The sequence below is a fragment of the Falco cherrug genome, chromosome 6 (assembly GCF_023634085.1).
Source record: "Falco cherrug isolate bFalChe1 chromosome 6, bFalChe1.pri, whole genome shotgun sequence".
In the NCBI taxonomy this organism is placed as follows: domain Eukaryota; kingdom Metazoa; phylum Chordata; class Aves; order Falconiformes; family Falconidae; genus Falco; species Falco cherrug.
Genome location: NC_073702.1, coordinates 28149898 through 28176558, shown reverse-complemented (window position 1 = coordinate 28176558; position 26661 = coordinate 28149898). Strand labels below are relative to the sequence as shown.

The 26661-nt window shown below is 42.0% G+C and overlaps 1 protein-coding gene and 1 long non-coding RNA gene across 5 annotated transcripts in view; one reads left to right on the top strand and one right to left on the bottom strand.

Annotated features, from left to right (window-relative positions):
• LOC114015186 (uncharacterized) overlaps positions 1-815 on the bottom strand; it is a 47633-nt gene extending 46818 nt beyond the window's left edge. For 2 of the 4 annotated variants that reach the window (XR_008732755.1, XR_008732757.1), the window contains exon 1: positions 741-815. This is a non-coding gene — a long non-coding RNA (uncharacterized LOC114015186). Of the gene's footprint in view, positions 1-376; positions 468-740 lie in introns of those variants that run through there. The other 2 variants (XR_008732756.1, XR_008732758.1) reach the window with 1 other exon arrangement.
• An 86-nt stretch (positions 816-901) lies between these two features.
• YWHAQ (tyrosine 3-monooxygenase/tryptophan 5-monooxygenase activation protein theta) lies at positions 902-23912 on the top strand. The gene is made up of 6 exons (XM_055713663.1): positions 902-1064; positions 2272-2656; positions 18479-18602; positions 21081-21244; positions 21644-21739; positions 22839-23912. The coding sequence occupies exons 2-6, from the start codon at positions 2363-2365 to the stop codon at positions 22896-22898; spliced, it is 738 nt and encodes a 245-aa protein (XP_055569638.1). The 5' UTR covers positions 902-1064; positions 2272-2362; the 3' UTR covers positions 22899-23912.
• Positions 23913-26661: the final 2749 nt, after the last annotated feature.

Here is a 26661-nt window from a genome sequence, read left to right as displayed (position 1 = left end):
CCCTGCGCGGGGCCTCAAGAACGGAGCTCTCCAGGAACACCCCGGCCCTGGGGCACAGCACAGCCACCCGCGCTGGGAAACAGCTTTCGAGAACCTGCCACCGGGGACAACGCCGCGTCAGGAGCGCAGTCCCCGCGAAGCCCCGCGGGCACGGGCCGGGCCGGGGGGGGCGGCGGGCCGCGCCGAGCCCCTCTCCCCCCGCGGCGGGAGCGGCCCTTGCCCCGGCGCGGCAGCTCCGGAAGAGCCCGCCGGCCGTGCCCGCTCCTCCCGCCCCTGCAGCGGGCCCGCCCCGCCCCAGCCACCGCGGGGGCAGCCGAGTAGGGCCGGGCTCGCCGCCCCGCTGCTGCGGGAGCTCCCGCCCGCCGGCCGGCGGTACCTGAGGGGACAGGCGACCGAGGGCACAGCCGCACCGCAGGCAGCGCAGCGCGCGCTGCCCCTCCGGGAAGCGAAAGGCCGGCCGGGGCCGCCTCACCCCCCCCTCACCCCGCGGAGCCCCCGCCCCGCCCCGCCCGGCGCCTCCCACCCGGGAGCTCCGGCCCCTTCCCCCGCGCCCTCTCTCCCTCCCTCCCTCACCCGGCGCGCCCGTCTCGGCCCCTCGCGCCCCCGCCGCCGCCCCGGCGCGCGCCCGCACCGTGCCGCGCCCCGGCCGCCGGGGGGGGGGGAGGGGGAGGGGGGCCGGCGAGGGAGGGGAAGGGGGGGGTTGTAGCAGCATCGCCATGGTGACAGTGACGTCATCTCACCCTGGATCTAATTGGAGGAAACCCCGTGGCCCCAGCCGCAGCCCACGGGCCAACCGAGCTTGTGCCCTGCCTGCGCTCGCCCCCGCGGCGGCGCGCTCTGCTCGGATTGGTCGTCGGGGCGTGGAGGGGCGGAGCCAGGCTGGGAGACCGGGCTGCGATTGGCCGCGTGGGCGCGGGCTGAGCAGCGGGTAGGCTTGCCTGTGCCAACGCCCTTTAGCGCTGGCTCTCGCCGGAGACGGGAGCGGCTCTTTCTCTCCGCCACAGCCCCGAGCGAGGCAGCCGATCGGGTGGCGCCCGCGGCCCGGCCTAGCGCAGCGGACTCAGGTGAGCGCGGTGCCGCGGCCCGGCAGCGGGCGCTGGTCTTGCTCCGCCGCCTCCTGCCGCCGCGGCGTCCTCCATTTTGTGATCGCGGCGTGGAGCGCTCGGCGGCCCCGGGGAGCGGGAGGCGCAGCCAGCTAGCGCCGCCATTTCGCACCCGGCGGGGCCGCCGGCTTCCCCTTCCCGCCCTGCTGCCGCGGGGGCAGCGCCGGCCGCCCACCCTGCCCGCCGCCCCCGCGCCCCCCGCTGTCCCAGGGGACGCGGCCGCCCCTGGCCCCCGCCCTCGCCGGGGCCGAGACCCCACCCACCGCCGTGCCTCCGCGCTCCCCCACCGGCAGAGCGGGGCCGCCGCGCCCCCCCCCCCCCCCCCCCCCTCCTACCCCCGCCCCGCCGTGGGCCGCTGTCCCGGGGCCGGAGGTGCGGCCACTCCCGCCGCGGCCGCCGGGGGGAGGCGGGGAGGCCCGGGCCCCGGCCCCGTCGCGCCCCGCCGCCAGGAGGCGAAGCGGCCCGGGCCGCCGGCCTGGCCCGAGGGCTGCCCCGCCCCGGCCGCTCCGAGCTCCCCTGGCCTCGCTCGCCCCGCCGAGCGCGGGTGCCTGAGGGAGGCGGATCCCGGGCCTGCTCTGCTAGCCCGTTGGGTTTTAACCCCTTCCTTGCCTCCCCGCCAGCGACCTCGTCTCCTCCTTTTATATTACCATCCCCCCCCCCCCAGCTGGTCTCGGCTTCGCCATCCGCCTTTCCTCGGCCCTCACCTGCAGGGCTGGTGGCACACGGGGAAAGAGCTTTGGGCAAGGCCCACCCGGCTTGGCGGTAACCGGCTATCCCTCTCCAGGTCCCTGTTAGACACCGTATTAATACGTTCACGTAAGGCGAGGAAAGAAGAGCAGGGTGAGGGCAAAAAGTCCGCTTTGGTGGAAAAATAGCAATTTCTAGTGCTTGGTCTTCAGGCTGCTGACCCTTGGCTGGCACTGAGCTGCCTACCCCGGCTGGGTTTCTCGGCCGTGGTTTCCCTAGCGGTGGAGCCTTGAGACAGGCACCTCTCCCCTTGGCTCTGCGTGGAAGGGTGCAGCGCTGCAGTCCCTCTCCATGAGAAGCACCTGAAGGTGGGGAAGGGGAGGCAAGGCTCCCTGGGATCCTTGCTTTTTGGTGGGTTGTGAGGGGTGGTGTAAGATTACGTTCTGTAGTGTTTCATCCGTTGCTGTCTTCTTTCTGGCAGGTTTTGAGGTGCATTCTCTTGTTGATAGCGTGACATCCCCAGCTTCTCCTGCTTTTGCTACTATACTTCTCTTGCCCCACTGCCAGCCACCATGGATAAGACCGAGTTGATCCAGAAAGCCAAGCTGGCTGAGCAAGCTGAGCGCTACGATGATATGGCCACCTGCATGAAGGCAGTAACTGAGCAGGGTGCCGAGCTGTCCAACGAGGAGCGCAACCTGCTCTCGGTGGCCTACAAGAACGTAGTGGGGGGGCGGCGCTCTGCCTGGAGGGTCATCTCTAGCATTGAGCAGAAGACAGACACCAGTGACAAGAAGATGCAGCTTATCAAGGACTATCGGGAGAAGGTGGAGTCTGAGCTCAGGTCCATCTGCACCACTGTGCTGGTGAGTGGAGACTTTATTTTTTCTTTTTCTTTTTTTCCCTTTTTTTTTGTTTTAAGAGAAAGAATTACACTATTCATGTGTGCTGCTGTGCTGGGGAATAAGACTGGGAACTTGATTGGGGAATATGATGTGAAGTATTACACTGGGGTAAGGGAAGTCAGTGCAGTAACTTCTGTGACTGTTAACGTGGGTTACTGTGAGGAGGGAGATATCAGCGCCATGCTGTGGGCCCCATATGTGTAGAAGTATTGAAGATGCACCCTCAAAACTGAGTGTGTGTGGAGTAAGTTTTTGGATGGAGTGATGCATATACAGTGTTGTTCTAGGTAACTGCAGAGATGCAGAGAATTTAGCCTCATGCCTGTTTGTGCTGTGCTTAGTAAGCTTATCTGTTCATAAGATAAGCTGAAAAGAAAATGAGAAAACCTCTTTATTTCTTCAGATCAGAGCTAATAACCTGTTAAAAGCCTTTAAAGTAATTGGGTGTGCATTTTGTTTACTTCTTGTGAAGAAAAATACTCTCAAGGAGTCTTTAAGAGACATTTTGAGGTTTTTTGATCAAAGATGGGAAATAAAGACATAGAAATTGACTTTGTCAGATTCAAGCCAACTTCTCAGCTTGAAGAATGTTTTAAGATGAATTTGCAGGAATTGTGGAGTCATGTCAAACTAAGGCGTAAAGACTGGTATGACACCCCAGGCATGCATCAAAGCCCAGGAACACATTCCTGTACAAGCAGCAGGATTCCAGATGCTATCAATAGTGAAACTGTACTGCACTGTAGTGGGAGCTGAAGAGATGAGTGTTAGCAGTGTGGAGGCTGCTGGACCCTATTCTGTGTGATCAGGGAGTTGTGGTTGCAGTAAGCTGCATGTTTGTGATGCAATAGTAATTGTGTGGCAGGTAGTCTTTAGTGGTTTATTTGCTCCTTCTAGGTTTTTTTGGTTGGTTTGGGGGGATTTTTGGTGCCTAGTATTGCTAACATGAGAACAGGAAGGAGCAAGTCTGTAAGGACATAAACAATTTTGAGGTAAATGTATCCTCAACTGGTTTAGGAGACGTAAATTTAAAGCTGACTGGTTTGGAAGTGATGGAATTCTCTTCCTGATTAAGTGTTCTGGCTCATGTACAAGGCAGTACTTCTTTGGATTGTGCTGAAAATACCTTTATGCTTCCTTGCATGCTGCCACCTAGGGTGGGTTGTTGCTTTTTTTTCCTAAATCAGTCAAAATTAGTTACCTTTGCTTGAAAATAATTTGGAAATTTATTAGCTTAATGAATCAATTAATTCCTTAACACATTTAAGAGTCCATGCCTTCCAAAGAAGCTGTTTCTTCAATTACAGGTGTAGTTGTAAAACTTTCACCTTTGTGAAAATGATGTGACTTGTGTAGGGCACCAATTCCTGTTTGCTGTGACAAGAGTTCCACTGGAATCAGTGTGGTAGGGTGCCAGCATTCATGCTGTTGGCATTCCTCTCGATCTGCTGTGCTCAGTGCCCCACTTCAGAACTAACTTCTTGGGACCTCAACATAAAGCTTACTCTTAAGACTTCTTAATCTCCCTCTGTCCTTCTACCACATCTAGTCCCTAAGAAGAGGTTATGCGTAAAATCTCATACTGGTTGCTGTGCCATCTTGTCAGGAGCTCATGCTTCCATAGGGAGATTAAACATCTCTGAATGGTAAAGGTAGTGAGCCATTTCACGCAGTGTCTATACTGAAATTATTCCAGTTGTATCAAATGGTGGACAGCAGGTAGTCTGGTAGCCGTGTTAACGCAAACCTCTGATGCAGGGAAAGCAAGCTCTTCCTGTGCCAGCCAAAGTTTTGCCTGCATTCTAGTCTTTCTCTGTTCTTGGCGATGGCCTGGTTGGCAAATATGTCCTTCCCTTTTTGCCTGGAAGGCTGCAGGAAATAGAGAAGACCAAAACCTATAGCTTTGCATGCTTTTCCTGTTCTGCCCTGCTGGCAAAGACATGCCTCCCTTTGGTAGGAGGAGATGTCGGCTATCTACTGCAAGCCTTCTGATTTTTACTCTATTTGTTTGAAGGCCATGTGCAGTTATGTTCTGTTCTGCTCCTCTCCCTTTCCTCCTCAATCTACCACTCCTATGATCCATGAGTCAGCATCCAAGAGGTTGGAACTCACAATGTGCAGGCACTACAAAGGACCAGCAAAGTGGTTTTGACTCCTCCTTCTTTGAATGATAATCTCTTCTTTACTAATACTATAGTAACTGCCTGTAGCTTTTTTAGGTCTCTGTAGCTGAATCTCGGGGATGCTTTTTAATTCTAGGAAGGCAGCTAAACTGAAACAACTGCTGGCAAGTAGTATGGAAAGGTTGCTTGTCATCTGGAGTATTTGGATTTAGCAAGGGTGGATGTGTTGGGTGGAGTGTGACTGCTGTTAGTCATACTACTAACAGTTTTTTCAAAAGTTTTTTTTTTGTTACTGGTATGGTACAGCTTTTCAAAATTAAGTATATCTGCTGTTGTAGAAACCCTCCATTTAGAAACACTTGTGCTAGCATTACAAAATACTGCTAATTTTTGATTTAATAGGCAGCAACACTGAATCTGCAATTACTTTTCCTGTAAAGAGTGCCTCAAGCCAGTTAAGTAAGGCATTGTTTTAGGGCACAGATGGATAAGGAACATAAATTTAATCACTACTAGAATACAAACATCCAAGATTACATTGATATCTAGATATAGATAATGTAAATAAAAATAAAACTTTTACTAATTAATTAATGTACAACCTCCATCAGTGGTCACAGTAAGATACTCCATCTCATGCCAAGCAGTGAAGACATTTCAACTATCTTGCAAGTAGGAGTAGATGTGATCTGAACCCTTTTTAACTGTTAATTTTATGACTGGTATTTCAGGTGAGAGTGGCATTTTAATGAAGAAATGGTATGACTTTGTCAAGCAACTTGCACAATGTTTTATTTGAAAGGTATGCTAGGAGGTTTTATTGAAGTCCCTGTATTGATTGACTAGTTCTTTGGTAATGTACAGAATTAAGGTTGAATCATCCTTTATGAATCATAGTTGACACTGTTCTTGAAACTCTTGTCCTTGAATAAAGAAACAGGTTGGCAACTTAACTTTTTTTTGAAGGTAAAGTTGAACTGTGTTGTTTCATATACTCTCTGAGCACAAAGCTCATGTTTCTTTGTATCCTCTGAGTGATTTCGAGACAGGGATTACTAGGCAGTGTAGGAAGAGGCGGGTGCAGCAGCAACTTTCACATAAACAGTGAAACGATTTGTGAAGCTTTGAAGGTGGAATTTTTGGTTGGTTGGAAGGTACAATATTGGGCTAATGCTTTGTTGTATATACACCCTGCTGTGTAGCGACATGAGATTTTCAAAAAAGGTAGCTTCTGAATTGGAACTGATCTGTGGGAGCAGATCAAAACTGCTGGGTTTTCAGAGATCCTCAGTTTCTTTGCATAGAGATAACTTGTGTTGCATTCAAGCTCCTTCATTCTTTAGAGGGAACTAGTGTAAAGGCAGGAAGAACACCAGCCCTTGCCTGGAAGCACTTCACTCTCTACCTGCAGCTTGGGGTTTTTTCCATGTATATTTGGAAGTGCTTTGCATATGTTCAGTTTCTAGGTCCTGGTGCTGTTGGAGCTTTTCACAGAGCAAGTGAGATGAAATTTGGCAACTACTTGCCCACAGTTTAAAACTCGGTGAAAATGCAATGACTAAAATCATTAGGGAAACAACTGTATCTTAATGGCTACTTACTCCTCACATCTCTAGCTGAAACATAAAAGTTTATTTTAATATGCTTTTAAGGTTTTGCACAGAAAAGTTACATATATGAAGCTTTTCATTTGTTTCCAAACATCTATTTTTATGAAATCCTCTGTAAGCAGTTTTGCATTGCACTGTGTCAGGCCCCTGTCAGCCAGGTTTTTTCTAGAAATGAGCAAGGGCATTATGAACTTCTACACATGGACCAGCAGAAACGTTACTTGTGCTGTTGATTCTTTTCTGTACCCTGCAGCAGTGCCTGCAATGAAATAGTCTTGAGCTGTAAGGTGCATCTTATTTAAATTTTTACTGTCTTAAGGTGGAGAGGATGCTTGTAAATGTTTGATCTGTGAGATTGCAGTGTTAATTGTTGAAAGCATGTATTAATATGTTGTTCTTGCCAGCTCCCCTTTCCTTCCTTCCACTCCCCCAAGGTTGCCATGTTACTACTTCAGCTTTGCATAATTAAGAAACAATAAATGCTAATAAAAAGAAGGGTAAAAATCTATGTCCACTTCTGATTTTTATCCATTTTGTAGATCTAGTTCTAAAGTTAATCCCATAAACATAAAAAAAGATAATTCTAAATCCCCATACTAGAAGGTAATGTTCAAAGCAGCTTTTTTCAAAAGCACAAGTTCATAGCTTCATTGGAAATGAAGTTGTTATTTTCTTGCAGCAGCAAATAGAGTCCTGGTATCAGCTGAAATATCTGGTTTCAGATGATGGATGATCTTTGACCATAGCCCTGTTTTTTCCCTGCTGTTACCTTTGGCTTACAGAAAAGTGAAATCTTGATTTATTTATCTTTTTTTAATTGTACACGCAGAAATTTAGCAGGTTCAGTAAGTGTCAGCTTGATGTTGCTGTATGAACAATATACTAAGACTTGGTTTCATGTCTTTGAATCCATTTTCTCTGCTTTTCTATTTTCAATGAATGGCCAGAGTTTATACAGAAATGCATAGTGTTGTAGAGGTGAAACTAGCATCTGAGTAAAAAGATATTATGGTTTTCTGACACTGGGAACTATGTAGAATGCAGTTTTATTTTGAAGGTCAGGCATATTATCACTTCAGTTAATACTAGTTTTGGGACTTGAATTGTCCCAGTAGTGGTTGGGACAGTGTTTCAACTATTACTTTTTTTACCTTTTGTAAATTAAAGCAAATACTATTGACTCGTCCTTTTTAAGTAAATGACTAAAAGGACTAGCTACTTCATGATTTAAAGCCAGACCTTAGGCTGGGGACATTACTTCTTGGCAGATCCAGAATTGTGGGATGAATGTTAAATAAGTGTTTTAATTTGGAATGACAGTTGCCTTTTTGATGAAAGGTAATATGTGGGGAGTCGATTCTTCTTTGTGTTCTCGACACAACTTCTAGTAAACATCAACACATTTATGATAAGAATTGTGGAACTTAATGCATGAATCTTCTCTAGTTTAATATGCTTGAAACTTAAATTTAAATTCATGATCTGAACTTGACTTACTCCTAGCTGTACCTTCTCTTACATTAGTTTTTGCCCTTCATTACAATCTGCTGCTGGACTACTATGCTTTTGTGCAAGGAAAATTGAATCCATTTCTAAGAAAGGACTGACACTTGCAGAAACAAAGCCTAGAATGCACTGAGGTTCTTGAAGTGGCTGAAAACTGTTAAAGCCCAACTAAAAATCGTTCAGGGGATTTTGAGGGTAGCTGAGGCCTCCATCCCATACAGTCATTGCTTGCTGCCCCCTCCACTTGCAACTGGATACTAAATTTCTAAAACATACAAGCAAGCTAGCAAGGGATACAAAATAAACAGATAAACTGTAGCAAAGTGTTCTGTCTGAGGTTGCTTAAAACTTGGCCATTATATTATTTCTGTGTGCAGTGTCATTTCCTCTTTCAGAAGCTACTGGTGTAGATCGATGGCTTGTCTATTCCTAAAAATTTAAGAAACGACCACCAGAGATTTGCACTTATACAAAGTGATAGCTCCTAACAGTTCTGAAAGGCCTGTCCTAAATGTTAACATCTTATGAGAAGCAGGATGTGGAGCAACTGAAAATAGGAAATGGTAATACCGATGCAGGTGACCAGCTGTTGAGAATGGGACAGCAAAAGCCTCATCTCTCTCCAGTGTCAAATCCATTTTTTTATGGAGTTAAGCTGTAGATTAACTAGCCTGGTTGTAGTCACGGCTGTTAAAGCTTTGCCTATACTGTACCTCAGTCTGCTCGTACATCTAGAATTACTAAATTTCCTGGAGGACATTTACTGGTTTGGTGGCCTTAAGAAAGTATGTATTGGAAAGATAGAACTTTATGAGGAAAGAGCATACTCGAGCTTGCAGGTTATTAGCGGTTGATTTCTTTGGTGGCACAAATGGCAGTTGTTGAGCACATGATTAAAGCAGTAGATTGTACCAGGTCTGCCTGGGCACAGAAGCTTCATATTTTTTCAGTGCTGAGGGTTACCTGATTTTCAGGGGCAGGTAGTGAGGAAAGTGGTGATGGGAGGAGGGCTGGTGAAACCGCATGGATGTGCTTTCTTTGTTAGTTGGGTAGGTGAAGGTGTGTACTTGATTAATCAGTGTTTTCTGATTCGTGTAGATCTTACCTTTTTTAGTTTTATGCTTTTTATCTTTGAGAGTGATGGGCCTAGTGCCCAGTTACTTGGTGTTTTTTCACCTTTTGTAAACACAAACATGCTGTTTGTGTTCAAGTGCTTTTATATTTGACCATACACTTGGAGCTAATTTTATCACAGACTAATTAGGTAAGGTAAGTAAGACTGTTCTTGCACACTTCATTTGTGGCACTTATTCTGTATAGCTCTACTTAGTTCGTTGGCCTGATGTTTACAGGTTCCTCCTCATCCTTTCTGCTTCCCAGGATGCTGGAACCAACATCAGAATGCTCCAGCTGAGTGTACAGCTGAATTGTAAGCTTGTAATTGGCTAATCGATTCTGTACATCCAAATGTAAACTGGGTGCTTAGACACAAGCGGCAGTAAAAATAATTTAAGCACCAGGTTTCACGTGGTGTGGTTCTGTGCATGCACCAGAATATCAAATATGAAGACCTGTGAAAGTGGATGTCCTGAATGAGCTGTGATTTTGGTTGTGCCTTTCTTTTTATTTGTTAAAAGAATCAAGGGTTTGATTTACCAGTTTCAAACACTGATAAAGGTTTATTCCTTGCCCTAGCAATCTTTAATCTGTCCTTTAATTTATGTGATCCATCCGCTGAAACAGTTGGATATAGGAGTCATGTCAGGCTCTGGAAACAGAAAACTTTCCATTTGCTTTGATAATAAATTTTGAAAATACACTACATACACTCTTATCAGACTGACAGCCTCATATTTCCTGGATAAAACTTCTTCAGGAAGTTCTGTTCTGAAGTTGAATACATTTTGCAAAATTCTTGTAAGCAGAAGCTGGTTTAAATCAAAGTAGGTAGCAGGGCCTTAGCAGGAAAGTCAAGGTTCACCTTCTATGTGAAATTATTATAACAAGGTTATCTGAAATGTTGTCTTTAGTTTTTGTGACTTAAAGGTTAGACTTCATTGTTGCAGGTTGTCTCATTTGGGGAATAACAAATTACTGGCACATTCCTAATACACTGGATAAAGTAACACATTGCCGTGTTTCCTTCAAGGTGAAGTTGGGCAATGCAAAAGGCTCTTCCAGCTGCACTTAGTGATCATGTTTCATGATCTTTCTGGATTTCAGTGGTCATAAGCCTCTGATCTGGGGCTCCCAAACAGGGCAGAACTGAAGCAAGTAGAACTTTTAGGTCCTGCAGAGCTGATTTATTACATAACTGATTTTTAAAGCCAGCCTTTTATTTGAACAAGGGCAACATACCCTAAGCCCACGTAACTCCTGCATGCTGCTGTTCATTTTGAGGATTGTTAGTCTAGATATATATCAGTCAGTCATTTAATTGTACCTTCAGGGCTTCTGTAGCTGCAGAGTATAGAAGTATTTTTGAATGCAAATTTAGACTTTTTTGTTTGATTCTATAGTATTATGGAAGACCACAAATGGAGGATGCTGGAAGAAATTTTTAGGTAGTCAGGATTCTGAAGGGAAGAATTTGATGTCAGTAATGCATGTTTACTAAGAGGAAAGTAACATTTGAAGTATATTGAGGAATTAGAAATACAGAAAATGCAACCATGGAAGAGTGTTAGAATCAATTTGAGATAAATCTGTCTGATACCAAGAAAATTTTCCTGAAAGTTTTTGCCTGTGGTGTTTGGCAATTACTTCAGCAAAAATTTATAATTATTGAAAAAGGGATTGGTATTTTTTTGAAGACTCACTTCTACACTTGGCAGGGGAAGACTGGAAAACTTTAGGCTAGGTTCTTCCATAAAAACTTGAATAATTCCTTGACTTCCGCTGGATTGTTGGTTTTGTCTGATGAGAAGCTATTGAAAGGAGAACTTGCATTTCCACACACTTCTAGTTCCTGGCTTCCACAGTTCTTTGGGGACCACAGACCTTTCTAACCTGTTTTAGGAGAAATGTAAGCGTTGAATGTAAGTTCTAGATGAAATTAATCTCAACCCCAGGTGGGAATAGTGTGGGCAGACATGCTGCAGCTCAGGCTTCCAATGCATCTGTTAAGTGGGATTCCAGATACTTCATTCAGGGCCAATCCTAAATATTGACTGCCAGTTTTTAAAACTATGTAGACAAAGACTCGGAACCAAATGGAAAAGATGAATTAGGTCACCCTCGCTGTTTCCATGCCAGGTACGTTTGTCTCTGCTTTAGATGGTGCTTTGTCAGGTCATCGTAAGGCCATGCCATTACTGGAAAGGCGTACATGTTATTTTCCTCAATATACAAACTGAAGTACTAATGCTCTTAAGAAGTCTGTATGAAAACTGTTTAATGTTCTTCCAGAAGGAGTTGATGCATAGAGCTTGAATTCAGAAGGATGAAGAACTTCTGCTGAATTACACTTCTGAAAGTAAAGAGATCTTACTGTTGTAGCAGGGGACTTTCCCTTTCCTGTCAAGAAAACAACCGCTGAATGTTAAAACACACCTAGGTTGCAGTGAGTCATACTGTGGACTTTGGAATGACTGATTATACTTGAAATAGTCAAGAAGTCTTAATACCAATTTACTAGACGATTAAAACAGGCAGTCATTTGTGAGAAGCCTTATTGAAAGGGCTGAGCCTACACCCATCATCTGTGCTGTCAAACACTATGGAACATTTAATGTGTTCAAATTTGTGTTTAACAGTTACATTAAGGGAATACATTGGTCTGAGCTGCCTTACCAACTTCTTAGCTTTACTTTTTGAGTGCAGTTAGGGTGGAAACCATTTCCCTGTATACTGCTTGTAGGTGGTTTTTCTCTTATTGGAGCTGGATGGACCTACAGTCTTGAGACTTGAGACTGAAGAATTTTTCCAAGTATTTTCCATATTGCAGCATGGCTGAGTTTATGTAATGTCACACACTTTGCATACTGTGCCTGTTGGATGCAAGCTGCTTATCTTCTAGGCGGAACTGTGATGTTGAATCCATGTTCAGAGTGGTGAGTTAACTTGCCAAAAAAAGTGGTGTTGGCATGCACTATGTGCATGTGCATTATTTTTAAGGAACCTTATCTCAAAATATGTTTATTTCAAAACAGTTTCTTCCATAGCGTGTGACCATTTGGTTCTATGGGGGTTGGCCAATAAGTACACTGTTATAGGCAAGTATAATGTTAACTAATCAGTTACTTGCTGTCACCCATGTAACATCTGTTCTGGTGGCTATCTTCAATACTTAAAAAAAATCCAAAAAACAACAAAACCAACCAACCAAACAAAAAACTAATACCAACAACAAACCAAAAGCACTTAAAAGCTGGATACAAGGAACATTCAGTGTTGGCTCAGGAAGGGAAGGAACACCTAGGGAACAGCAGTAAAAACTCAATCTAGTCTCTGTAAGACCTATGAAAATCAGTACCCTGTGGAATGGTAGCACCTCCTCTGCTGGCAGGTCTGATGAGCACTTGGACAGCAGAGAGCTTCTGAGCAGTTAATTTGAAGTTCAAGCTGGTCATTTGTTTGGGGGTGGTTTTTTTTCAAATAATTGAGCTTTTTCCATCATGGGGTGAGGAGGAATATAATTTTTTATTATATTATATGCATTGATATTGAATAATTTGTTCTTGTATCAAAAAAGAAGTAATACTACTGAATTTTCTTTTCTTTAGATGCATTGTGTGTCATATGAGTTAAAGCCCAGCAAAGGACTTTGGCTTAAATTACGAAAACCTGCAAATACAAATTACTTCCCACAAATGGTTATGATCTTTGTTTTTAAAGAATAGCATTTAAAATCATGTGCCCAAAAGATGAATAAGGTGTTCTAAACAACTTGAAGTACGATATATGTGTGTTAGGCTCAAGAATACTGCTAAAATACTCTTGAGTTGAAAAACAAACTTTATTACATAGACTTTATTCACAAAACTCTATGCCAGCAATTCTGAACATCAGCACACTCCTTGTAAAGATCATGTGGCAACTTAACCAGTTCATATTTATGGGGACAAACTTTTGGAGAACATTGCTGCTCTGATGGTTGCTTTTACATTGACTTTTTCTTTCTGGTGGGGCAAAAGTAACAAACTGGACTAAGTTGGTGAGAATGCAAATGGTGATGTAGATCAGTCTTATAATAGCATAATGTTAAATAACTTTGTGCTAGTGATGTGACCCAGACATGTCCTAGGTGTTGACATCTGAGTGATGGTGGCACTGTAAATATTTTGAGTTACTTGAGTTTACCACATTGAGAACTTCTGTCGGTATACCTAGGCACATGATATCTTTAGCTTGCTTTGAAAATTGACCTTAAACTACTTATGATCAGTAGATAATCTCTAGAGCTGACCTGGTTCATGTTCATCCTCTGGTATTGAATGGGTAAGTTGAAGAATACATCTATTAACTAATGGTGTTGGAAGATATGCAGAGTCTTACACTTGTATTTGCTTTTGTTATTGAAGTGCAATTCTAAACGGTTCAAGTGCTGAAGGCAGTTTGAAGGTCAATTTGGTATACAAGATTAATTTTTTTAATTTATCTTCACTGTCAGGATTCTTTATTGCTGAATATGTGGGAAGAGAAGAGCACAGATAAGATAGTGGCAGTATTTTTCTGCCTACCATAGTAACATTGTACAGAAAGTATTTAGTGTACACTGTGGCTGAACTTGATGTCTCAGTCAGGCTTGCCTTTTAAAATAAGCTTATTTGGAATAGGGAGGAGGTTGGTGGGACTTCCTGTTTTGATGTCAGCTTTTAAAAGAAGGAGCTGTCCTGAAAACAGGTGACTGAAAGCATATGTGGAGTGGAACTGGTGCATGAATTGCAGGGGATGTGTGCATAGTGTATGTAAGGAGAGGCTGGCTGGATGCATACTCAACACGTAATTATGAAGGAGCTGTGTCTTCAGGGAGCTTCGTTGTCTGTATTAGGTACTTCAAGTAAAGATACGGCTGGCATATTCCTTCAGGGCTTGCTTTTCATAAAGCTGAAATAATAGGGAAGTGATGAGAGCAGCTGAATTAAATTTAGCATTCCTGGCTCAGGTTAATTGCAGTGGTCTGATACTACAACCACATGCTCAACCCTTGTTCTTGCTTAAGCAGAAGGGGAGAAGAGACTAAGAAATGGCAGTTAGTCAGTTGGGGAAGAACAAAAGTAGAACTGGAGAAGGATCCAAAAAGGCAATTGAAATGTTGCTTTCTCTTGGCATGTAAAGGAATGAATCTGCCAATAGAGAGAAAATAAAAATAAATTAAAAAAAAAAAAAGAAATTTCAGCTTTAAAGGGGGAAGAAGTGGACTGCTGCTCCTAGCCTGCTCCCCGTGGCTTCTTCAGGCAGCTGTGGATCCATTCCAGGGACTGGTAGCCTATTTTTGCTGGCATCTCTTTAATAGATAAATAAATAAGATGGCCTTCTGTAGGAGGGGAAAAGAATATAATGTATGAGAATATGATTAATGTTATTAGCACACTGTGAAGGTAGAAATAAATTGAGATGGATGAGCAACACTAATGAGAGGTGGGGTGGGAAATCCTGTCATGCTACAGGAGGATCAGCACGACCAGCACAGAACTTGAGAATAATGTATCAGTGCAGGGGAAGTAGCAGATACCAACACAAACTGTCCCAGTGCAAACCTATTGTAATGCAGCTGCACCAGGACACAACGGGTCTGGCTTGAGGACACAGTTTTGATTCCTTTGTCTTTGTACTGTTCGTGGTTCTGAGAATCACCCACCAACAGGGCAAGCCAGCAGCTCAAATGTGTGGCTTTTCATGGCAGCATTTGAGGCATGTTTGATGTTGTAAAGCATGTAATTGCTGGTTGTTCAAGCCTTGGGTTTAAAAGGTGGTAAGAACAGTTGCAGTTCTTAATGATTGGTAGCATTTGTATTTTGATAGATAATTTTCTCTGACAAAAAAAAAAAGTGATGGGCATGCTTGCTGTTTGTGAACATGGATGGCAGTCTACTATACTGTGACTTCATCACAGAATCATACCTGTGGCAGTGCCTGTCTCTAGTTAAAATTTCTCATAATGAATTTTGAGGTTGGCTGAAGTCTGCTTCATTGCTCAGGCTGCCTGTATTCATTTACTTACTATCAAGTGATGTTTAAAATGAGGATGCCTGGCAGATTGCTGCCTGGTGGAAAGGTAGAAAAGGCCAAGTGAGGAAAAAGAGAGAACCAGATATAGGAAATCTTGAGTTTTCATGGCTATGACTGACTCACGACAGTGTAAAGTAAATCATTTAGCTTATTGTGCTGTCTGCTCTCAGTACTCTGCCAACATTTTGTCTGTTAGAGGGAGGGTAAGATGCCTTCCAAGAAATGATGATGATACCCTGAGATGAATGGCTCACTAAGTGTACCAAATACATTATTGATTTCAAAGATAATGTCTGGATAGATAAACAATTAGCTTTACTCAAAGTCTGTTTGTATTCTGTTCTGTCCTACATGATTCATAAATGAGATCTTGTTCCATTTAAGGCTATTTAAAAACCAAAGCCGGATACATGAAGTCGAGAACAAGGATGTTCCACCCTAGCTGATACAGGCACAGATCTCTCCCTTACCATGTGCCTGTGGTATGGATTCAGAGGCCCTCAAGATGAACTGAGAGTGGGAGCTGCTGACTAGGCAGCTTAGCTCCTCCAACTGAGGAGTGCCTAGGAAATTAAGCAATGTACATAACCCACTCTTTGCTCTCTGGAAAACTACAGTTTGCTCCCAGATCCACTTTTTTTCCTAAGTTTCTCAGAAATCTGCACAGAATCACGGGTTTTCAAACCTGCATAGTGGAGGTATCACTTCTAGGATGCACTGACACACAGGCTGCAGCTCTGCATGCTTATTGTAGGGCTGGGGCCATGGCAAAATCCTTTTGTGCTCTTGGAAGTGTGGCCTACAGCATCTGGGGAAAAAAAAAAGTGAACATTAATGCTCTAGGGACTGTCGATTTGAGGCTCAGCTTAAATTAGACAAGTTAAAGCTCTCCTTTAAACATTATTTAGTGTACAGTAGATTCCAGGGTGCTAGTATTTTTAAGTCATAACCAGGCCACATCAGTTATTAGAGCTACCTCTGAAGACAGAATTTTTTAGTAAGACCAGTAATATTTTTTGCGTGCCAAGCTTGCAGTAAATCTTTAGGTTTTAGAAGGCATAAAAGAAAAATGCCTGTTTATTCCCTTGTTGATGCAGTTGTAACATCTTGAAAAGTTTTTATTTCGCTATTTAAAAGAAAAAAACAAAGATACAGCTTTGTCAAATATCTGATTTAAAATCCCATACAACATATCTGTCTTGGTTGTCTGGTCAGTGCTTCTTAGATGGTGGCACAGTTTTTCACATCTAACCTGAGTACATGGGTAAATCATTCCTCTGCTGCTGAACATAGTACCAACCTTAGGGTGGCCTTTAGAGGCTGGTAGTTCCTCTTTGATTGTGACTGATTTAAGGAACCTTTCTAAACATAGGTGTATCATGTGTCAACTTTTATCTTTCTGGGCAGTTTCTTGTAAAATCAGACTTTGTGTTAAACTTGAAGTTACTGCATTGTCATCTCTGAAATTTTGAAACTGGTTTGCTTTTATGGCTGGCGCTAACATCTGTCATAAGAGAAAACGTCAGGAAAACATCAAGCCAAAATGTGAAGTTTTTCTCATTGCAGAATCTTGTAGGGTGGGAATAACTCGTTCTAATATGGGAATGATTCATGCAAAATAACAGTATTACTATGGGGCTGTATTACCCATCTGCCTGCTGTGTTTTGAAACAGATGTAAATTTTTGCTGCTTTTTCTGTATCACCAGTGAGGTGTACCATTCAGTCCGCTTGCTCAAGCATCTGTTTCCGATTTGGTAAATGGAAGGGTATGTCAGGTTCAGTATCGTCTTACTCTCCTGCTGTTTTCTCTAGGGTGGTAATAAGAGCACTTATAACTCTTTACTGTTTCTTAATGCCTTGGTAGGGGGATCTCTGAAGGGAGCTTCTCTGTGGAGCTGTATGCGGTATTACATCCATGGTAAGCACACTGTGTGGATGCAGAAATGCTTTTTTCACCCAATTGGAAGTACCCTACTTACCAGTGTTGGTTTATAATAATTGCCAACACTTCAAATGGACTTGGAATGAGTAAACTCTTTCGGCTGGATTGCTCTGCTGCTGTTGATTATTAAAGGAAGTAATAATGGTACGGTGGTATGCATAGGAGTAGGTTTGTGTCTAAAATTAGCTTGTTTTGACTATACTGCTACAGTTGCTAATTAAAATGCCAAAGGTTTTTGCCCTGAAAGTTTACAGTTCCTTAAACATTTTCTTTATAGTGGCTTCATGAATTTGGATACATGTTCCTGTAACAAAAATCTTACTTAACTAGTCACAGTTGGCAAGCCTTGTGGAACTTTCTGCTTTTGTGACCTGTTTGTTTCCCAGATAACTGAATGCAGATCTTTATTACTTAAATTCGTACTGTAAAGTTTTTCTGAGTATTGTGGGGTTTCCTTGAGTTTATTTGCATCTTTTGTCAACTTCAGAGAGCATAGGTTGGTTGTGATAATGAGTTGGGTAAAATCACCAGTGCTTGGGGACAAGGAGGTCAGCCAGAAGCTGCTCTCCTCCTTGTCAGTTCTCTGAAGTACCCCCTTTGCTGGAAGAAAAATCCTTCTCTCCTTTGCCTTCACTGCTATACCGCTATGTTGGAAGGGTTAGAAGGCCTCGCAGCCTTGGAAGACAGACTTACCTCCTCATGGTGGAGGCTTGTAAACCTTTCCCTCTCCTTCTGGTTATCAGGTAGGAGAGCTGTGAGCAAATTCAGCAGCAGCTCAGCATCTGCTGGTGAGTGGCAGGGTGGGCATGAAAGATGCCTCCGTGCTGTGCTGGAGTGGGTGTTACTTTACAGCCTTGCAGAGAGCTGGTACGGTTTGGTGAAACTGGCTACCAACTAGACGGGGTTGAATCCTTGGCTCTGTCTGGTAGGTGGGCTGGAGATGCCTTATTATATGTCTAATGAATGCAATTTATACAAAAAATCAGCACAGTTGGTTTTTTAGGTTTGCTTTTTTTTTTCCTGTGAAGTGGGAGTAGGTTCTAATCTATAAATAGCTTTAAAACTTTCTGCATAGTGTTTCACTTTTCCAGTAAAAGCTTACTCATTTGCAACAACATTTTTTGAAATGAGAAGTGCATATTGTGAAACTAAACTTGGTCCTGAAACTATATGCCAGTAAACCTTTTCTTGTTTTTCTGCAGTTTGATCAGATGGCTGACTGATCATCTTGATGTAGTCTCTAGTGCTGCGCCTTTATGCAGTTTGTTTAAATAAGTGTGCCTCTATCTAAAATGCCATTAAAACTCCTTTTTTTCATTGCAGCAAACACTTGAGCACATCCAAACTTTCTGGAAAGAAGAAAAATAATTTGAACTTAGTTGTAACAGTGTATATAATATGTTGGTGTCTTCTTGTTGTTGTTTCAGGAGCTGTTGGACAAATATTTAATAGCTAATGCAACTAATCCAGAGAGCAAGGTATTCTACCTGAAGATGAAGGGAGACTACTTCCGATACCTTGCTGAAGTTGCCTGTGGTGATGACAGAAAACGTAAGTACCTTGTGGTCTTTGGGTTTTTAATAGCTAAAGAACTTCAGTTTTGGGCCATGGGTGAGGGAACAGTAAATGAAGTACACATACTGGTATCTTACTCTGAATTCACGTGAGTTAGCTGAGTGGAAACAACTAAGTTTCAGTTGGAAATGTCCAGTGTTCCTACAGACAGAGTAAAATTCTGAATAGATCTGAAGCATAGTACACTGGGGAATTTTAGCTGGTGTTCCTGTCACCTGCCCTAAAATTTTGGATAGTTGTTCCATAATGCTTATTCAGAGCTTTTGGAAAACAATTTAGGCCAATTTCTGCTAACATATTTAGTATTGGTTTGTATTTACTAAAATAATTGATGAAGAAGTGTAAACGGATCTCTGCAACATTTTTACTGCGTGTTGGAGTCCTGTTGATCTGTAAGTTTTAACCATTTCAGTGGCAAGCAGACTTCATTGTAGTCACCTAAGTTTATTAAGAAGCCACAAAATTACTAGGTCAGTACACTATCCAAAAAAGTGTGAGCTGCACTCTGAAATGGTTCATGTTCGTGGGGATAATACTGTCCCTGTAATATTAGTTTGCTCTTTTGGGTCCAGCAGAAAAGGCCTGGAAAACTTCACAGCTGGTACTGTCACTTGATACAGAGCATCCGGAGAATTTGTAACATTCCTAGAGGTTAGAACATGTGCATAGTTGGTTGGAGGTACCTCAGGAAGCTCTTCTGGGGAGCGTTTTAATTCTCTGTTCAGAGGGCGTATTGAATTAAGTGTAAGAACTGTCTTGCAAGGTGCCTAGATACTGTTGTGATGTTAAAAACTCCTGGTATGGCATAAACTAGCGATACACTTCTACATAACAAACTAAAATTAGTCCTGGAGCGATGCCGTGACACAGAAAGGAGATGGACTGTTGGAGCGAGCAGAGTGCTGAAGTGACTGTCCCTTTGGGTTGGGCATGGTAGGCATTTGACTGTGTTGGCTAGTTTAAACCGATTGAATTGCCAAGTAGGAGGACAGAGCTGATTGTCATTTAAATAAAGGCTTTGTTAGTCTCCTGGTATTGTAAGAGCATTTAAGTTGAAAGACAAAAATATCCAAAATGGAGTAAAAGTCTTTGCATTAATGAGTTGCATTCAGAAATTCTTAACCCTTCTCCTGACTCGAATGACAGCAGCAGGTCCAAGTGTAGCGGAGACAACTTCTCTTTGGCTTTCACAAAGATAATTTGATTTATGGTTTGTCTCAAGCAACAGTTAGAAATCTGTGGGCTTTTCTGACAGAGAAATACCAGCTTATCTTCGCTAAAAACACTGCATTTAAAGTGATACACGTGCTGATATGGGTGCTCACTGATAAATTTATTAGCAGATCTTGGTGTTATGCTGGGAAGTTACAGCTTGTGTGTATCACCATGCATGCATTTTGTGCTTGAATTCTCGTGATTAAAAATTTTACTTGAAGCTTTTCTGATGTTTCTTGTCTAAGCATCTGTTCATTTCCTCAGCTTCAAATATGTGTACTTATAAGCTAATTTATTTCCTGCATTTGCTAGGGTTTTTGCCTTTTTTTCACCTGTTCTCAGCAAACTAATGGTCCGTTAGCACTTATTACAGTGTGAACGGTGAAAAAACCCAAGTCTGTGTTTGAGTCTTTTGAATACTTAACAGATTTTACTTACCAAACTTTTTTTTCAGCTCTTTCTAGAGCAATTACAGTATCAAGTCCTTCAGAGCTGTATTCTGAGCTCTGACAATGGCCTTTCTTTTTCTGCCAGTCTCCTTCCATTCTGCAGGCATGTTTAGGGTGGATGTTGGCTCTTTGGTTGCCTATGGAAGAGAATTTGGAGTAGACTATATGTAGCACTCTTGAAGTATTCTAGCCTGGTAACCTCTTTTCTCTGTGGCGTTTCTCCCAGTTATTTTGGGCACCACCTTGTGTTTTTTATCTTGACCTGTCTACACACAGTTTTTGGAGGCAGACTTTCAGTTTTTCAGGAGCACGCAGTACATGCCTTGCAAACTTCCTCAAGAAGAAGCAGGGCCATACAGAGTAGCCTTCTTTACTCTGCACCTGGAACTCACATGAGCGTGTCCATCCTGTGCAGGGAATGAAGCAGGAGTTCTGTAGAAAAAGTAATGCACAATTTTTCATTTTTTTTTAAATACCTAAAGTATCAAAGGCCATTGAGGTAATAAAGTCATTTTGGATGTTTGCATTTACTGACTTCTGTGTGTTTATCTGTCTCCTAAATACCTTTGCTCTGTAGTAGCTTAATTTGCTGCCTGTGTTTTGTCAGTGTGGCAGCTGTGCTTAAAATGGGTTTAAAATCATTGCCTTGATTAAAGTCAGTGCAGGGTTTTGCTAAGAGCGGGCTTAAACACAGGACTGTTCAGTCTCCTACTAATGGAGTACTTTCAGTAGTCATATTTTTTTAAAAAAAATAAAAAACAACCTTTAATGTTTCTCATTCTTTTAACAGAAACAATAGAAAACTCACAGGGAGCTTATCAGGAGGCATTTGATATCAGCAAGAAGGAGATGCAGCCAACACATCCAATTCGCTTGGGTCTAGCTCTTAACTTCTCTGTATTTTATTATGAGATTCTCAACAATCCTGAGCTTGCCTGCACACTGGCAAAGACAGTAAGTTACTTTTTTTTTTTTTTTTTCCCTCTGTATGCCTGCAGGGACAGTAGAAGAGAGTTTATGCTTAAAATAATGAAATAACGTGAAGATCTCGAGTTTATGCACTAAATGATCCTATTTAATGTATCTGGTTTTCAAGCTCATATTGTTAGTGGGATTAAAGGGGTATAAGCAGGCTGAATTTACAATGTGATTTAAATTTTCAGCAACACTGCAAGCTTCTATTATTATGCCTTTATTCTTCTTCTGTTTCAAATAGAGCAGGTCATTAACTTACATTGCATGTGGGGCGGGCTCTTTTTTTTTATTACTATTTTTAGCTACCTTTACTGGTAGGTTTAGCTTCTGGTTGTTTAATGATCAATTACTAGACTAAAGATGGTTTACTTATTCTAGGCATTTGATGAGGCTATTGCAGAACTTGATACACTGAACGAAGACTCATACAAAGACAGTACTCTCATCATGCAGTTGCTTAGAGACAACCTAACAGTAAGTTGCCTTTTTATGTGCTATCTTGTTCTCTAACCATGTATTTGCTTAGTTAAACTGAATTTGTGATGAAGCAAAACCCTTATTTGTCTCTAATGCAAAACATAAAATGGAGCACTGTTTCGGGCTATTCACCCTACTATACCTTTTCATAACTTAGTTTGAATGTAGTGTAAGTTGATGTCAGCAACTTGATGCTGTGTAATCTAGAGTAACAGCCTGGATAGCTCACATTCTTCATTGTTTGCTGGCCTTTTCAGTGGAGGGGGAGAAAGGTGCACTCACGAACTTCATGTACAAGATAGGACAAGGATTCAAAAATTAGTAGTCCGTTATCTGTCTGAGATTCTTACTCAGAGTTTTTGATGACTACCTCAGAAACAGTGTCATCTTTCCTGTTGTACATCCAGTGCAGCTTTCTTCATTAATTTTCCTGATTTTCATTTAAAATAAAAGATCTGAAATTTCAGTGTATTCGGAATAGAATCAGTTGATGTTTGAGTATGTATTATAATGATTAACCGTTTAAGAGAAGCACCTAATGGAGCCACTAGATTCTATTAAAATATGTAACTAAGGCAATTTTTTTAGGGAATATGCTCTCTGGATATTCACCGCATTTAAATCTACAGTAACATTTATTACTTTGCAATACTCCTTCAGTAGAAATGTCTTTTATTAGCACTACAAACTGCTTAGCTTCAGTAACCAAAATGGTCATCTTCACTTCCAAGATTCAGACCGCTGCTTTTGAAATTGATGTTACTCACGAAGCTACCATTCAGACTTGTTGAATGATCTAGGATCGATGATGTAGCTCGCTATTAAACATGAAAGTCTGGACCTGTTTAGAACACTGTCTGCTCTGCCTCTGATACCTGAGGTGCATAGCTAGTTGCGCCTTGTGCATGGGGAACCATTTCCAACTACCTCTCTCTGAGCAAGTACTGGAAGCCAGGGTTGTACAGCCCCAGTCAGTGCACCGGTACTTTGTAGACATCCTTAAGTCTAATTCATTATCGTTTCTATACAGTCAGCAGTTGTCCGTTTCCGGAAACTGCACTTCTGAAAGCTGACAGTGTTTTTCTTTTCTTTCTAGTTATGGACATCAGACAGTGCAGGAGAAGAATGTGATGCTGCAGAAGGTGCAGAAAACTAAACTGCACGTGGGGCGTCATTCTCCCTTTCCTTCTCAAGAAACCTTTTTACACGTCTCCATTCCTTATAGCTCCACTTGGATTTCCTATAGCAAAGAAAACCCATCCATGTGTATGGAAATCAATTTATAGTCTTTTCACACTGCAGCTTTGGGAAAACTCCATTCCTTGATTTGTGTTTGTCCTGGCCTTCCTGGTGTGCGGTTACTGCTGTAGAAAAGTATTAATAGCTTCATTTCATATAAACATAAGTAACTTCCAAACACTTATGTAGCGGACTAAAGTGTTCCTGGTATTTAAAAACAAATCTGAACCAGTTCCTGCCAGTTGACTGTGTTTTGTATTACAGTAAGATATGAAAATGTAGTTAATTGCAACTAAAGAGTGTTCCACATAGCTTTTAATTCTCCACATTCCCTTCTTATTCTGCAGGGTTTCCTTTTCATAATTGACTTTCACATGCTACTGTGCATTCTTGTCAGTAGGAATATGGAAGTATTGGGCCAGATCAAGTTGAGCATTTCTAGTTTGGAAAATGACAAATTGAGTTGCTTCCTGTATCACATAATACAGAAGCTTGTGTGTTCAAAAACAGGGGCTTCTCTTAATCTTCAGTTGCTGCTGTTTAAGTTGATATCCCTTCCCAATAAAAGTTCACTTACACTCCCGCCTTTGTAGTTCTGGTATTCACTTTACTATGTATTAGAAGCAGCATGTTACTGCTGGAGTACAGGCAGTGCTTTTTGGCAGTCTAAAGTGCATGTCATTTCTTAATACACTGGAATGGGAAAACCAATTGAAGTTCACATGTCCAAGTATAAAATTTAGTACTTTTCCATGCAGGTTTGTGCACATGTGAGAAGGTGTCAAGTTTGTCCAGTGATTGTTATTTAGAGAGTTTGGACCACTATTGTGTGTTGCTAATCATTGATTGTAGTCCCAAAAAAGCCTTGTGAAAATGTTATGCCCTCTGTAACAGCAAAGTAACATTAAATAAAATTACATTTTATAAACCACTTACTGTTGACTTGTAACAATTCCATGTAATCACTTAAGGGCTAAACTTAAATGTAAGGATCTTGCGCTAGAAGTGTCTCTTGCAAATTTAGTGCATACTTTTAAAAAGTCTGCTCTTAAATTAACTTGTTTGATGAAAATATCCTGGATAACTTTTTATAGTTAACCTGACATGTGGACTTCTTAACTAAATCTACTTGAGCTAATGGCTTCACCTTAATAATGACCTACGAAAAGATAGCCAATTTCTTGCTATTCTTCCATGGCTTGCAAATCTTCTCATCTAAATCACACATTTTTTTTTTTTTTTTGTATTCTCTTGAAATTCTCTGATCCGTCCTCTGGTTGTGTTTTTTTCACTGGTGGTCATCATTACTACAGTATTCCAGCTACACTTTTAGTAATGCGGAGGAATTTGTCCTGCTCTAAATATTAATTTGTGTGCTGCCACATCATAATCTGCTTTCTGTCATTCTTAGACTGCTTGTAGTGTTACTGTTTCCCCCAGTTTTTGGAGCTTTCTGTAATAATACATTGCTCTGCCACCTTTTTTTTTTTTTTTCCCCTCCCCCCTTTTCTTTTTTTTTTCTTCTCCCCTAAATCACTCAAGAGTTTGTTTCCTAAACCTCTACCTCTTAGTTTCCCATGTTGGTGGGTTTTTGAAAATATTTAACTCCTATTAGTGTCCTGTCTAGCCAGGACATGACATTATGGAAAAGGACATATTACTAGTCCTTGCAGGCTTCTGATGGTACATCTTCCACCTTCCATGTGTGTGTTCATTCTTTGAGTGTGCACAATGAGTGTTCCTACAATAAAACTGTTCAGATTATGTGCTTCAACTGATATGCATTGATTTTTTTTTAAAAAAAAAATATTGTATCAATTCCATTTTCTTCATACAGTCACTTTGAATTGCTGTCAAAAGTATTGTGTGGCAGGATTCTACATAAACTCATATGCTTCTTAATTGGTGTTTTGGTTTCATAATTTCTTCCCCTCCCCCATGCATTTCTTATTGATCCTTTATTTGTTTCATAAAGGTTTTTAACTCCTAAGTGCTCTCATTTTCTATTAAAGATGTTTCAGTACTGACATATTAGCAGTCAGCTTTATTTGCTCATTTAGGAGTCTGCTTTCTTTGCTGTCTTCTGGAGTGCTGTCTTAGCTTCCACTACGTTGTCAGCTAATGCTCTTCTCATTTCCTTCCTTTTGCAACTTGTTGAGAGAATTGTCAGTTTTCCTTACAGGAACAGTAACTGGGCCTTGTGTCTAGATTATAGCTTAACTTAGACATTAGAGCATTTAATATCAAGCTGGGCAAATTCTAGTTGTCTCTTGTTCATTGCATCTACATTTTGCACAAAAAAGAGTCTTGAAACTGCAACGTTAGCTCTTGAACTTTAATAATAATGAATGCAGCATCATCTTTCCTCATAGTGTTACTTCCAGAATTTGGCCAAATAGATGTATTGTTTTGGAGGGGGGAGGGAGTGAAAGGTATGGGAGAGTAGGATGATAGTACAGAAAAAAGGAATAGACCATAATTCCCTACATGGCTTTGCCTTGTCATCCTCCCCCAACCCCAGTAAATTCCATTATTAGTACAACACCCAGACTAATTAGGTGCATTCTTGTGGCATTATGGTTTCCAGCTCCAGGAGGTAATTTGCACTCTGTGTGCTGCCCCACCTCGCATAAAAGGACCTGCCCCACAGCTCAGGAAACGCTGCACAGACACCTCAGATCCCAATCCACGCTTATTATTTGCAAGGCAGACAGACAGTTGACAATACAATCAATCTAAGACACCTTAGTAAAACAATAGCATCTTTTTAGATCAAGGATGAGACTTTCGTATGCTGAATATGGGTGTGTATAGTAAATCCTGTGGGGCAGTTACTGTCTTAACCCCTACAATGAATTTCATAGTAGTGCATTAATCGTTTCAACTTCTAAGTATTTTGAGAATATTAAGGAAAAAGAGACTTCTTTTCTGCCGGATGGGTGATGGTAGCGGAGATGGTACTTCATGCTAAGCCACTTTTATTTTGAGGTATTTGTGTTATAACTCAGTTTGGCAGCAAACCATAGACTTCTGTACTTAATTTCGCAGGATCTTTGTTGAAATGAGTAATGTCAACAAACACACTTTTCTCTAAGTCTAGTTGCAGTATTCTTGGCATGATAGCAGGCTACGTGTTATACCAGGAGACAAATTATTTTATGATTCTATAAAATACAGCACTTGCTACTTTGCATCTGGCTTTCTTTTGTGTAGTACAAAGCAGTGTAGGGAGACCAGAGTAAGTATGGGTTGAAAGTTTGGGGGATTGAAAGCTTTTGACTTAGACATCACCACCCCCACAAAAAAAAAAAAAAAGGCCAGTAGAAATATTAATTTAGTTAACCAGATTTTACATGAGCATACCAAATGTACTAATGTTTTAAATGTTAGTGTGGTTTTCAGAGTAATAGTAATGTCCTCAATATGTCTGAGAAATGGTGTGATGCCACCTAAAATTACCTTCTATGTCAAACCAGGAGGGTAAACTGGGAAATAAATCATCGTATATTGGAAAAGGACAAACCTGACATCCCAGTTCTACAACTGAAATCCCAGACTTCTGTAACAAGAACTAACTGCTGTCTTTTGTGTGAGTGTAGCTAGATGACATGGCTGCTGAAAGCTCCAGCAATTACAGCTTGGCCAGCTTTCAGATGAATAAAATGCCAGTGTGGGAAGGG

Coding starts and splice junctions, on each gene's coding strand:
- YWHAQ (XM_055713663.1), top strand. CDS start 2,363: ATGGATAAGACCGAGTTGATCCAGAAAGCCAAGCTGGCTGAGCAAGCT. Junction 2,657..18,478: donor CCATCTGCACCACTGTGCTG/GTGAGTGGAGAC, acceptor TTGTTGTTTCAG/GAGCTGTTGGACAAATATTT. Junction 18,603..21,080: donor CTGTGGTGATGACAGAAAAC/GTAAGTACCTTG, acceptor TTCTTTTAACAG/AAACAATAGAAAACTCACAG.